At 38.5% G+C, this 14445-nt stretch overlaps 1 protein-coding gene across 1 annotated transcript; it reads right to left on the bottom strand.

The window, feature by feature from the left end:
• Positions 1-1208: 1208 nt before the first annotated feature.
• Positions 1209-2929, bottom strand: LOC115631517 (NADH dehydrogenase [ubiquinone] flavoprotein 1, mitochondrial). Its single transcript, XM_030528290.1, has one exon. The coding sequence runs from the start codon at positions 2884-2886 to the stop codon at positions 1384-1386; it is 1503 nt and encodes a 500-aa protein (XP_030384150.1). The 5' UTR covers positions 2887-2929; the 3' UTR covers positions 1209-1383.
• Positions 2930-14445: the final 11516 nt, after the last annotated feature.

Raw genomic sequence — 14445 nt, 5'->3', positions numbered from 1 at the left:
CTGACCTCCAAGGACCATTGAAATAGGGCCAAGGCTTTGGCGTCCAACTCCACTCATTCAAGAGCAGACAAATGCTTTGACATTTGTTGATGTCACACAGCTCTTAGATACCCACATATATCATACATATTACATGGCTATGTGCTTTCATGTACATATTTGTGCTTGTACCTTGGCGTTCTTATGGGTGTGGTGTGTGGTCTGTACATAGTTAGTACACATAGGGTTCTTAGCCGTACCCGCGTATTGTCACTTGATTTGCAGTTTGCTCTTTTTCTTCCCCGACACATGCCCAAGCTCGTTTTCGTTTCACTGTGCCCCAGGCGGCCACTCAGCCATGCAACCATAATGGCTCTCATCAGCCACAAACACGCTGTAAATCTGTAGCAACTAACGATGGTGGCGACGACAACAACAACGACAGAAATGCCACATTGAATAAACGTTTACATTCTCCCACAAAGACATACATACAATATTTCAGACGGCCAATGCACAGTGGTCGGAAAGGGTTTGGAATTGGTCAACAATTTGTCTACTATCCTCCTATGCTCAGATTCATACTAACTCGATCGTTACCTTACTCTAATTACACCGTAATAGAAGCTGGCCAACAATAAATGAAGAACCTGACCTGTGTTAGTAAATTGTTGTGACACTGACTCGGTATCAAGAATAATAATAAATGATATTTAAAACAATTATACAAGTAATATAAGAGCTAGTCACGGTTAAGTGGTTCTTCTTTTCTTACTGTAGTAATAGAATTTGCAGTAAGCTGCCTCTCCACTGCACTTCTTACTATAATTACACCGTAATAGAAGCTGGCTGACAATAAATGAAGAACCCGACCTGAACTACTAAATTGTTGTGAGACTGACTTGGAATTTTCGGTGTCAAGAATAATAATAAATTGTATTTAAAACAATTATAATATAAGGTCTAGTCACGGTTTTTTTTTTTTTTTTTTCTACTAATAGAATTTGCAGGCGATTGCCATCGATCCACTGTACTTTGCCTTTTTCTATAGTGCCAAACAACATTGCTTGCTCTATTTTTGTTCAGATTGATTTTAATGCGGAAGCAACAGACTGAATGGCATCCGGTCGGGCCACGTGTGACATTCAAATGCCAGGAAGACACAATAAAACTATGCTGGACGAGCTTGCTACTGCGATATAGACAAATAGGTGTCCTGGCGACCATAATCAATAAGCAATTCAGATCAAATTTATTGAACAAACACTTGGAACGTGACCTGACGGACGCACACATATGTATATGTGTACATACATCATGGAGAAGGTGAGAGTATAAGTGTGTTAGTGGGTGTGCTTTCAAATGTGCCGCTCTGCGTCTGTGTAAATAGTGAATATTTGGGAATCATTCTCCGCCCTTGCAGTATGTCTCAATGCGCTTCATGATGACCTCTCTAAAATTTGTTATCATGCTTCTGGTCACATTCACTTGACTATCCGAGAGGGCGCAAATGGTCGTGCCCTCCATAGTTTTCAGAATGGTTGGCAGCCAGTCAACCTCCTCTGGCTGTGCCTCGCCCGTGTTAAATCGTTTGAATATCTCTGGAAGCCAAATGCTGCCTTCGCGGCATGGAGTACACTGCTTGCAGGTATGCTGTTTATAAAAGGTAATGGCGCGTAGCATGGTCATCAGCGGATCGCATTGTTTGTTCATCACAATGACGGCACCGGATCCTAAACTGCTGCCCTTAGATTCTAGGCAATCGTAATCCATACTAACATCATCTGCTGTCTGCTTATTGATAAGAGGAGTTGAGAGTCCGCCGGGAAATACAGCCAATAAATTATCCCAACCGCCACGCACGCCTCCCGCATGACATTCGATAAGTTGTCGCAACGGAATGGACATTTCCTCCTCAACGGTGCATGGCTGATTTACGTGGCCACTGATGTTGAAGAGCTTGGTGCCAGAATTATAGCTGCGTCCGAGACAGGCGAACCAGCCGGGGCCTCGTCGCAATAAAGTGGGCAGCACGGCAATCGACTCTGCATTGATGACCAAGCTAGGGTGGCCAAAGAGTCCCTTCTCTGAGAGGTAGGGTGGCCTGCGACGTGGCCTGCCCATCTTTCCTTCCAAGCAGTTGATCAGCGCTGTCTCCTCCCCACAAATATAGCGATCGCCGCGCTGTACATTGATGTCGAATTTCCAGCCCGTGTCGCAGGCATTGCTGCCCAAGAGGCCGTACTTGTACGCCTCGGCAATTGCAAACTGTAGGTTACAAGCCTCATTGTAGAACTTATTGCGCACATAGATAACGGCTCGTTCACAACCCATGGTGTACCCGGCTAGAACCAGTCCCTCAATCAACTTGTGCGGCTCATGGCGTATGATTTCCCGATCCTTGCACGTGCCCGGCTCGCCCTCTGCACAATTCATGACGAGCACTTTACCCTTCGCCTCGGTTGAGCGCAAATATTCCCATTTGTGACCCACATAGAAGCCAGCACCGCCACGTCCGCGTAGTCCACTTTTCTTTACTTGCGTCATGATCCAATCGGGTCCCATTTCAATTAGATCGGCGGTACGGTACCAATCACCACGCTGGCAAGCACCCTTTAGACGCCAATCATGTCGGCCATAGAGATTCTGAAATATACGATCACAGTCGTGAAGGCGTCCGAACTCCTTTTTGGTGTTTGTAATAATTCCCTCGGGTGGCGGCAGCTTCTCTTTTCGCGTGCTTGTAGGACCAGCCTTTGCCTTAGCTGCCGATGCAGCCGGTGGTGCCGTCGCACTAGCTTTCGCATCCGGAGGTGGTGCTGGAGGCTTACCCGACTGTTGGGCATTGCGCACGGGCGTACGGTATAAAAGGATCCGATAATTTGGACGCAAACATCGTGTGTACATTTTATACGAAAACTGACACACCTGATGAATTACAAAATGATCGATTTGTGTTCTGAAAGCTTGACTGGAAAATCTTTCCATACTATATATTTTTTTCCAGATACACGCATTTTCTTAAATGAAAAGTGCAAACAACTTTTTACGCTATATAGAGTCTACTTTTAAATTGGTTTAATTATAGGAAGTTCTGATATTTTAAGTCTAGTCCAAAATGAAGCTACATCTGTATAAATAGATAGAAGCTTCCTTTTTCACTTTTATTTCTCTTGTAATAGAAACTCAAATATTCAAAAAACCTTGTTTTATGCCCTCGATTTCTGTTGTCCTTAACATGTAGAGCTGTTTTCCTTTTTTATGTACAAAATCGATTTAGGCAGCGCTTTAAAAGTTTGCGAAACACAATCGCGAAGCAAACGCTTAAGCAAAGATGAATAAATTACAAAAATAAATAGGACCAGCAGAGACTGGAGAGGCGCAACTACGAGAAATAGAAAGACCCAATTCAAAACACATGCTGCAGGCGCGTCCCACACATACAATATGTACTCTATCAAATACTTATGTGTGCAGTAGGACTACCCAGAATACCTTTTACTATACACGCATACGTACGTACACAAGAGTGCGATGATATAATTACCCCGATGCTGCCGTGAATGAAAAAGTGAATAAATGCTTGGGAGCCCGCTGCGACGACATGTGCGTTTATATGCCTAAATATTTTATGAACATATATATTTTTTTTTTGTTTTTTTTTTTTTTTTTGAATCGACACCACGTTGACTGAAGCTGCCGACACACACAAACCCAAGTATGTCTGGAGTTTAATTTACGCACCCAAGTGTCGATGCGTACCGTAAGAGAAATTCGAGTTAATAAGCTGGCAAAAAGGGATGCGTGATAAAGGAACAAGTGAGGCGCAAATTGTGCGTGCATGTGACAGTTGTGAAGAGCACACATGCCTCCGTTTATAACATTTTACAGCTGCATGCGAGCCCAATTAGTAGACATTGCCTCAGCATTTTGGTTGCTTTCATTGAGCTTTCACACGCCATGAATGCGGCTAGACATTTATGGCACCATCCGTTGCATGCAAAATGTTAGTGTATCCTCTGGCTTTTAATTACTTACAGTGCAGTGACGGCAAGTACCAACAGCACTTTCATTATCATTCATATAAGACACTATTCTTGCCATTCGACTCGTCTAAACATTTCCATGCGAAGTCATTAGCTTGATGGCGAACTTTCTACAAGCAGCCACTATTTATGCTTCTTCTGCTTGTTCAGAAAATTAAATGCCGCATTTTAAAAACCTTAAGAAAACACTTTTGCATACTTCATTATATCGGGTCTCACTTCTTACTTGTTTTCTCATTAATTATTCGCCAGTACAATGAACTGCAAATGTCTCAACTTTAGTTTGTTTTACTATTCATACATCAAACTGAAAGACATCCAGACCCTGGTTCGCATAAAATAATTAATAATAAATATTTTTTGTCAAGAGATAAGTTGATTTACGCATCATTGTGGTTTTTGTGAGCTGACCTGTATCCAAATAGGAGATCAGAAATAGGACGAATTTATGTTAATTTTTAGCTACTTAGTGCCTTCTAAAGTTTTCTGACATTGACTTTGGTTTTTAATTGTTTCTGTCGTACCTCTGTTCTAGCTTTCTAGAGCAAATACGGAGCTTTTTAGTTAGATTATTATATATACGACTACTTATTGTAGAGATCCCTTAACTATATTGGCTACAGATGAGGTAAGTCGTCTTTACGTCTGCGCAAAGGCTATACTTTGCTGTAGCTTACAACACAAGCTGTACAGTGTCCACATTACATTTTTTTGGTACTCGTATCAAAGAGGTTAGTTATATAAAATATTTATTTATATTTACATAATCAAAACTGCTCTCATAAACGCAGTACAGAACGCTAAATCGTTGGTCTAACACTCACAAATCACACACAGTTTCTATTTCCAAAATTGACTGTAAAAGTTAATATTATGTAACTGTGTTTCTCTTAAATAATAATTTGTTACAGTCTTCAAGCAATAAATAAATTGTTCATGCTCTTTTAATTTAAATACGATTCTTCTTCTTATTTCAAAATAATATACAGAAAACCGAAACAAGTACCTAGTACGAGTAAGCAACAATTTCAGAACTTGGTGTACTTCGATATTTATTTTTAAATAACTACAAGACTTCCTTCGACTGCGTCCAATGCTCTTCAATGTATGTAGTACCAGAACTTTATTGCGCCCTGGTTTGGGTCAGGCACAACATGTGTTCAAACTATCTTATCTGTCATCATAAAGTAGTTTTTTGGTTTATTCGTGAACAATAATTGATATAAAGAGCCTTCAAACACCTAAATTCGGAATTTGGTTCCCACATCTTCCGAAATAAACCATTTTTTAATACAGGAACAATTTTTAAATCGAGCTATGTGTATGGTGGAGTGATCTCGACATATTATCTGTATCCCTTAAGAAGAAGAACTAAAATTAATCAATCAAGTAGTACCCTTTTTAGTGGTTACCCAAAAAGGACCTAATATATTGAATTTTTGAAATTGAATAAAATAATTGGTATTTTTAGGCACAGATTACTGTGTCGGGAGTACAAAAAGTGTTGCCTGCTTTTGGCTGCGCGCCAAACTGTAAACAGAACAGCGTTCGTGTTGCGTGCAACGCGCTTGGAGATTAAGCCCAGTCCAGCGAATGGACTAATATGAGGCAACGGGCCCAAATGCGCACTAAAAGGTAGTCCAATCTCAATTGAACTAAATACTATATGTACTCGTATATGCGGAACCCATTAAACGTTCTATGTTTGGTGAAGCTTATGGATGTATACGGAATTTGTTTGCTTTGGAAATGTTTGTTTCCATGAAAGCGAACATATGTATGACGATTTCTGCGAGTTTATCATGATTTTACACATAAAGGCATGTTTTTGTTTGCCCTTATTGCCTAGAATGCCCAATGTCCGGAACTTTATTGGAATATGTAACATTGATTTGTGTTGCGTTTATGGTTTGTGCGTCATAAAGCGAATGCGTGTTGTACTAAATGGTTCTGCAAATGAAATATAATACTTGTCGTTTACTCTATTCTGGTTAAACGTGGCCCATGTTTGTATAAGGATTTTATAGCAAACGGAGATAACGACAAGCGAAGTGGCAGGCGCATTAAAAAGTTTCATTTTCTATATGCCACACTGATCTCAACAAGAGACAAAGAAAAGCGCTGATGACAGTTTAAATGTGGAAATAAGAAGTAAACAAAAACGTTGTCAGCAAATCGCAAACGGTGGCAAACCACAAGAAAAAAGAGAACTGCATACATTTTAACGTTAATAAACTGTTTAATCTCATTACAGCGTCACTGTAAACTTTCTATTGTCTTATCCGGCAATCAAATGAAAAAAATAAAAGCGCCCAAGCTTAACGAAGGGAACTTATATTGTACTTCTTACTTAGCGAAAAGTAGCAGGTACACTTAATTTGGTTAAAATAATGAAATATTTCTGCTATAGGAATTGCTAAAATTATATCAAACTATTTTTGAGGCTTTGGTTTGCAATAAACTTTCTCTACATATGAACTAGACAAGTTTGGTGTTGGGATCAGTGTTCATACAGACGAACAAGCAAGCTATTTCTATTAATTCGTCTCGTCCTACATATGCACCTATACAAAAAAGACTGTCTTCCTCTATGCTGGCTTGTGCCTACTACTTGTATTTGTCGAATAATAAATAATAGTCGACATTTGTGTATTGCTTCAACTTAATTATCAAACTAAGAGGCAACAACTGCACGAATAACTTGCAGAAATTTAGCACCTAAAACAAAAGCAATGACTGTCAGATTCCAAACAAAACGTCAAACTCCAAGCAATTATACTCGTAAATACTCATCTACACTCACTACCCAGAGCCCCGCGAGGCTAAAGTTGCACCTTTTGTGACGCAATAGCGCCGTGCCGCGCATTAATGGCACATGTTGCCTTGGCAACGTGACAAGGCTGCGAGCTAAGCACACGTGTGCAAGGATACGTACCGTAAACAGGACACAGCGCTGCTAAATGTGTAGACTTGAATGCATTTGCAGCGCATTTATGCGCACCTTTGACTCTGCGCTTACCTGCCTGAGTGCGTGTGCTCACATGCACATAAACCGCGTAGGTGTGGCATGTGGCAAGTGGCACGCATCCCTGAATCTTATGGAAACTAAATGAATTACCACGACATCTTCTGCGGTTTCTGCTGGTGACAATATCCGTAAACAGCAATCAATAGTATGTATGTATATCGCAAATAAATGCCCAAAGTTCATGGAGGTGCAGTCAAGGACGCTAACTGAAGGAAGCTAATTTGCATGCAACTACTATACGAGTGGAACAAATAAGTTCGAAGTTGGCTGACTAAGTGCTGTGACGCTTACAACCATCGTTTGGTTGCACAGTTGGGTTTGCTAATAAGGACACACACACACACATCAGCAACTTCCAGGAATAATGTTAGTGTAACATAAGTCTAAGCGGACATTGAATGCACTTTAAAATCGTTCACTTACTCATATACATAGACAAACTTTTTGGCAATTGTTCTTAAGTCCTTCAACCTTAATTGCTTTGGTTTATATAGAACGAGAAATGTACTATCAGACAATGTCAAAGTGTTTAACCAAAGACACCATTTTACACAAAGAATTTATTGAAATAAGTAGGTTTCATGTGCTACTGAAATGTAAACTTCAATTCAAGCTTCCTATTCTAAAGCATGTATTTAAAGTCGAATGATTTAAACATAGTGAAGAGTTTTTTATGCAGACAGTTCTTTATCGCTGCATTTTCTTGATATATTCCCCGACTTGCCTTTTAAAAAGGGGATGTAACGGCTATAACAATCGTCTCAGCACGCTTGTAATAAATGGCAATTTCCGTCGCTAACAAACGCACACTGTTGCACGTTAATAGCCGGCTTGCTCAAACATACGTGGCGCCCCCTCATCGGGCACTTAACTAGCGCCTGCAACACACTTAACCACCCGCCACTGGCACGGCCACGCAGCGACGCTTTTACTCTCAATTAAGCCGGACACAAATGTCTCTCCCCACACGTCCTGCCTTGGAGCTCATGGCTGTTCCATCGTGTTGGGGCATTGTTTCCCAGCCAGTCGCTGTGACACTTTGTTTTCGTCAATTATCTATAATTTTGCGCTCATTTTTTCTTTCTTTTCTGCTGGCTTGTTGCCTGTTGAGCTCGATGTTGCATGTTAAGCATCACTTAAATGTTGTAAGTGTTGCCATTTCAAAGTGTTGCTTTGATTCGAAGTGACATTATTGAATAAAACATGATTGCTTTACTTTCCCAAAACTACTACAAATAATAATGACACCAAGAACGCAACGCAACTGAATTTATTTATCAATTAAGCCTGCAAATGAATTCGCGCTGTTTGCTTGTTTATTTGTCAAACTACAAAAATAAATTATAACATCCAAACTGACTGTTTAGCAGCAGCATATGCAAGCATATTAATTTCAATGATAAATATCGGAAAAAAATGTAATTTTATAAAATAATTAAAACTACAAAGCCATCCAAAAGTGGTAAATCATTTTGATAATTTTCCCACATTTTACACTTCCCAATAGCCTGTAATAGATAATCGAATTTGGTGGCATAATTTGTCATTTTCATAACAATATTCTCAATAAACTTACAGTCGTATCTATCGCGCTTTTATGCGTATTTTCAATGTGCAATAGCGCCGAAGGCTAGAATGTACAGCACATGTAACTCGAGTTCACACAATTTAACAAAAAGCGCTTATAGCACTACTGCTCATTTGAATTGAGTTGAATGAAAACAGAAAGTTTCTGCAGTTCGTAATCGCGGCAATGGAAAGCGTGGAGGTGGAAAGGCTGCACGTGAAAAGCGTAAAATTCACAAGGAAGAGAGGCTTAAACAGGCGTTGGGGTTGGCAGCTACAAAAATGTAATGTACAAGTTGTTGTGGCCATAAACAAAAGTCAAAGTATTTATAACATGCAAACATGCGGTGCGGTGTGCCATTTGCGACCCATAGTCATTTGCATGGCCCAGTCTCAATGCTAGGCCCAGGCAGGACGGGGCGGGCGATGCAAACACCCGACGGCATGTTCACATTCATGGGCGCAACATTCATTCACACACACACACATACACACACATATATATATATAAAGCTGTGAAAGTTAATCACGTGCCGCGCCCGGTATGAAAAGTCACGCATAAAGCTGACCCAACCATGCAGGGCAGCATGAGCGCCTGAAAGTCCCTACAGACAACACTCTACTTACACACAAACATACATACATAAATGTATGCAAATCCAAACTTGGTCACACACACACATACACACACGAATGCACAAGCAGAGCAAGCTGAACATTCTGTAATAAAATTGTAATGAAATGCACGAAACTGACCAAAAGCACGCAAAAATAGGTAATACAGTGCCAAAGTTTCTGAGTTTTAAAGTTTTGGAGGTCAGCAAAGCACATAACCCAACTGAAAATTTGTTAAACGGGAACAACAAATAGCGGTGATTGTGGCGAAAAGTTCAAACACACCGAGTAAATTTCCAATATTTTATTTAGGCATTAAGTCCATTCCCTTTAAAACACTTTACACTATCTTAATGTCTTATATTTGTATTAGATTTAAAAGCCTAATAAAATTTTACAAAATTACAGTTATTTCTCGCTAATCCAGCTTTCATTTGGCATTGTTGCCATTTAAAGCTCTTAAAGTATTAACTTTTCCTGTCACTGAAATAATTCAACTGGGTTGGGATTTATATTAAAAACTGAGTATCAAAGTGGATATTTCCTCGCCATTTGAATAACAGCAATAAACAAATAGAAGAAGTTCTGATATTACAGTTACAAGTACTTGAAATATAAAGTTTCGCTGAGTTCCTTTATATATGTACAAGAAAAATTAGAAAGAAACAAGATATTTGCCTTAGGGAGAAATATAATCCTTATATTTTTTTAAATAATTCGGATTTTAAAGTGAACAGGTAGATGTTCTTTCCACATATGTATTTTTATACTACAGGATTACATATAACACTAATTAACCTAATTAACGCAACAACTTTAAACAAGGATCTGAGGCGAAGAAACATGTAATCTTCGCACTAAAATTTGTTCAAAGATGAATATTATATGCAACTTTTTATCCCGCTAACTACTGAAAGAGTATACCTTAAATATATAAACGAGGCAAAAACATTTTCAGAACAACTGAACTGACTGTAATTAAAAACCAAGGGCTTAAGTAGTTTAATTTGAGAACAAGTTTTTCATTTAGTGGTAATTGAATATACACATGTATAAAATACCGGAGAAAAGTGGAAAGACTGATTTGCCATTGCTTTTAGTTTCATGTTGCAATAATTTCGTACAAATTAAATTAAATTACATCTCATTTAGTCAGCTTTATTGTTAAACTTTCGCAGATATGTACATATATTAGTTGCATATTATTGTTGGGTCTGAATTTAATTTTGGAGCAGTTCAACGGCACAGAAGTAAAATAGATGGCCAGATGGGACAACAAAGGCCAGAAAACTGCACCCAATGGGCAAGTCTGGAACTCAGCACGCCATTTTATGAGCAACATGCCATATAGTACATAAGGCATGTACCTTTATTTTTGAAGCAATATATACAAATGTATGTACTTGTATGTACATACATATGTATGCTAACAATACAAGTAATTTGTCGTTTGCTCAGGCAAGCGTGCGTGCTCTTGGAGCTTCCATTGCTGCCGCATTCACAAAAGGCACATACACACACACACATGTTTAGCCAAGGCAGATACTTAGGTCCAACACATTTCTCATTCATTAAAAATTTAAGACATGCGAAATGGAAGAGAGAAAAAATCAAGGCACATGTTTATGACAAGCGACAAATTTTTTAGCCCACACATGCAATGAAAAGTTGTTGGGGCATTAAAAAATGATAAAGAGGCAAATGATCATAAAATAAGCCACAGAGTAAAAGTAAATAGCGAAGAATTAAGAAAAAAGATTATGCGTCTAGGTCAGATAGTCGGGCACATTACAAGAGCCCACATTGTCAACTGCTTTTTATTGTTTATAGCCTATATTGTGGGGCGCATCTCCATGTGTTCACATTTTTGGCAAGGCTCTGATGTCTGATGTTGGCCTCCAAATGCCAACCACATGCTTACGAAGTCGTGTGTATGTATTATAGGGGCTTGGCTGCAATTCAAAATCAATATAAATAGGGGTCTTACGTGCATAAACAGCCACACAGCAGTTGCCTACCAAACAACATAAATGATATGAGAAGCTAAACGAACTTGGTCGGATCATAAATCGCCAGCGCATGCTTTGATGGCACGACTACATAATATCAGCTTAAAAATTTCAGCAAACACAAATAGCAAATGGGCAATTCACTGAAATTTCAATTCGAGAAATCTAATTTTTCTCTGCAATTGAAACGTTGAAAAAGGCTGCCTTTACGAAAATATTGGTAAATTATCACAAGGAAAACAAACAAGTATATTACTTTTTTATGCTTTCGATATACTCTTAAAAGGGTACATAGTATACGGTTTTGTAGGATGTTCTTAGCGCCCAATAGAATGCGTTACAGACTTTAATTCTTCAATTGCTAAGATGCGAATGGTCTACGATAGGAAAAACTAATTTATCTATCGACAAACAGATTAACCAATGTCCCAAAAACAATTTGAAGAGAATTCGTGAAGTAAAAAGTCAGAAAGCCTATAATATTACAATATTATCTAATAACGAATCCGACTCTTTTGGGGAAAGCACAAGTAATTGAGACACAAAAATAAATTAAGAATGGACACAAATTATGTGAAAAGATAGATCCTATTCTTTTAAACAACAAATAATTATTTATAATTTAAATTAAAATTAATTTAATTTAATGACAAATCAACACGAATAAATTTAAGAGTATTCTCTTCCGCTCTCTAGGACTTCCACCCAAATCTACCATAACTTTTCACTTCTCGATGCATCAATGTACCTGTTCAGATTTGATAACATAAATAGTAGAGTAAACGTAAGGATGTATTGAAAGAACACAAAAATGCGAGAGCATAATTATTAGAGCGTTTATATACTTAGTTATCCAAAGAGTTACAAAATTGAATTAATTTCCATAGCCCAATTTTTGCAACACGAATCGATTACCATCTCATTAATCCAGCCAGGCAACATGCTCAAGGTTGCTTGAACATTCTGATAAAATTACATTTCTATAAAAGTGATGAATATTTAAAATATTATTAAATGGCTTCACCCCCCAGGAATGTTTCTTATTTTTATTAAATTTTTTGAAGCCTTGTTAATTTATTTCTTAAAATCTCAGAAGACACCACTTCTATATATTTACTCACACAAACTAAATACATACGCAGACTGTGTAATGGTCGCCATCACTCGGGGCCAAGACCATTAGGCACAAGTGTCAGATGTTACATGTACGTGTGCATGTATGTGTGTACGTGTATTCCATATAGTATGTCAGATGTTTGTGATGGGGGGCCGGTAAATTGTGAAGAATGGTATTATTGTAGTTTTGACTTTTGGAATAAAGCAGACCTAGGTAGCAATTCATTTCAGTCAGCAAAAGTCAATTGATTTTTTCCTCTGCTTGTCACACTTGGAAAGTATTTTGTGCCGCATCAGCGACATCTGCACCCTACACACACATAGCAGGCAGCATGCAGCACCATCGAGTCATAATCATTAACACAAATGGTCATCAATATTTATGCGACTTACATTTATTTTCGACGGATTTGGCACTTTCTGTTTTTTTTTTCCGTTTTATTCGGTTTGGCCTTCTATCGTCCCAATATATGCTACCATAGGAGCAGTGGCAGTGGCATAAAATGCTAGCTGGTCATAAAACTTAGCAAAGAGATTGGCAACATGTGATAGAATTCTCTGCATTATTTATGTGGTCAGCAGGAGTTGTACTTTGTATGTGTGTCTGTCTGGGAAGACCGTGCGTATACTTATTATGCAAATAAACCAAAATTAAATTTAATTACTCATACGCCATGCACGACAAACAAAAAGTCGATTTTCGTTTTCAGTCAAAAAGAAGCAAAACTTTGCATCTCACATTTCGCATCATTCGTTGCGCTTCACATTTCTTCCACTTGACTTCGACTTGATTTTAAATGTTGACGCAATGGAGCGGAGCAAACACCCACGAGCTCTTGCTTAATATTTGCCTTAGGGCGCATTACACAATTTTTTTATCGCTCTGCTTCTTATATCGGATAAATGAACTTTTATCAGGTTGCACTATAAACAAACGTTTTATATTGTACTCTGGCCCGTTGACGTTAGCAGCAGATTTATGCTGTTTCTTTTTACTCTTGCCTTTTTATCATCTTGTGACTTGAACAGTAAACATCAGACAAATTTTATGGCTTAAACTGGTGGCGCTACAGTGCGTATGCGCGATATTAATTAGCTGCTCAACTGTGTATATTTCAAAACTTGATTAAGTGTACATTCAATGCATACAGGGCTTTTATACATTTAATTGTGACTCGCTGTATTGTTACCATTCCATAGTTGCCCTTTTCTAGTAACAAATATTTGCTTTAATTCCTTAAATTTCCATGGAAATTGTAAGGCATATTGTTTTAGATTCGAAATCATTTCAATCTGTTAGACTTCCTCTTTTTGTGGCAGCTATATGATACAGTTGTAGAGTTGGGAATTTATAAAAGTACAATTCCTGGTATAAAATACCCTGCACCCAAGAAGTAAAGGGGAGATATGAAAAGGTTCCGTTTTTGTACCTTCTTAAAGTATATAGTATATTCTTGAAGCGCATGGCGTCCATGGGTTGTCCAACCATTTGTATGAACGCAAGGATGTTCGGAGGGTATATAAAAGTCGGCCCGCATTCTACTCCTCTGTAGTAGGAAATATTTTCTTTATTGTGAAAACGTGACATTATGAAAACAGCTGGTCTTACAGTTCAATCTTTGGCTAGAAGACTTAAATTCGGGTTCGGATACTCATGCTATGTTTAATTTAAGCCGTTATTCAGTTATCAGCAATAAAAAGGGGTACATTACTTGTATTAGTTCCAGTGCTGACGCAATTTAGTCTGGCACTGACAGTGAAAACACGCTTCAAGTTAAACAAGTAGATCCACTAAATACTTTATCTAAATCACAAAACAGAAAATAAAAAGCTGAACCCACCTCTACCGTGTGCCAGCATTGAGCTGAGCACCTTGAAATTTGTTTGTCTTGTCAGCGCGATTGGTGTTCTCCGTGTATGTGTGTCTAGGGGTGTGCGTACGAGTGCTGTTTGTTTTTATTGTGGCTTGTGGGTGTTTAGGTTGTTGTCGTTTGCAGTCTATCTATCTGCCCGAATAGAAATGAAGCTGTACAATCATGTGCGGTTGCCTCAGTGCGACTTCGGTGCCACTCACACACACTCGCAA

This window comes from Scaptodrosophila lebanonensis, unplaced genomic scaffold, assembly GCF_003285725.1.
Source record: "Scaptodrosophila lebanonensis strain 11010-0011.00,11010-0021.00 unplaced genomic scaffold, SlebRS2 tig00000001-arrow-pilon, whole genome shotgun sequence".
NCBI classification, from domain to species: Eukaryota; Metazoa; Arthropoda; class Insecta; order Diptera; family Drosophilidae; genus Scaptodrosophila; species Scaptodrosophila lebanonensis.
Note: the sequence above shows the minus strand (reverse complement) of the source record. Positions and strands in the feature narration are given on the sequence as shown.

What these genes read in the sequence shown, in the direction of transcription:
- LOC115631517 (XM_030528290.1), bottom strand. Translation starts at nt 2,886, where the DNA reads ATGTACACACGATGTTTGCGTCCAAATTATCGGATCCTTTTATACCGT.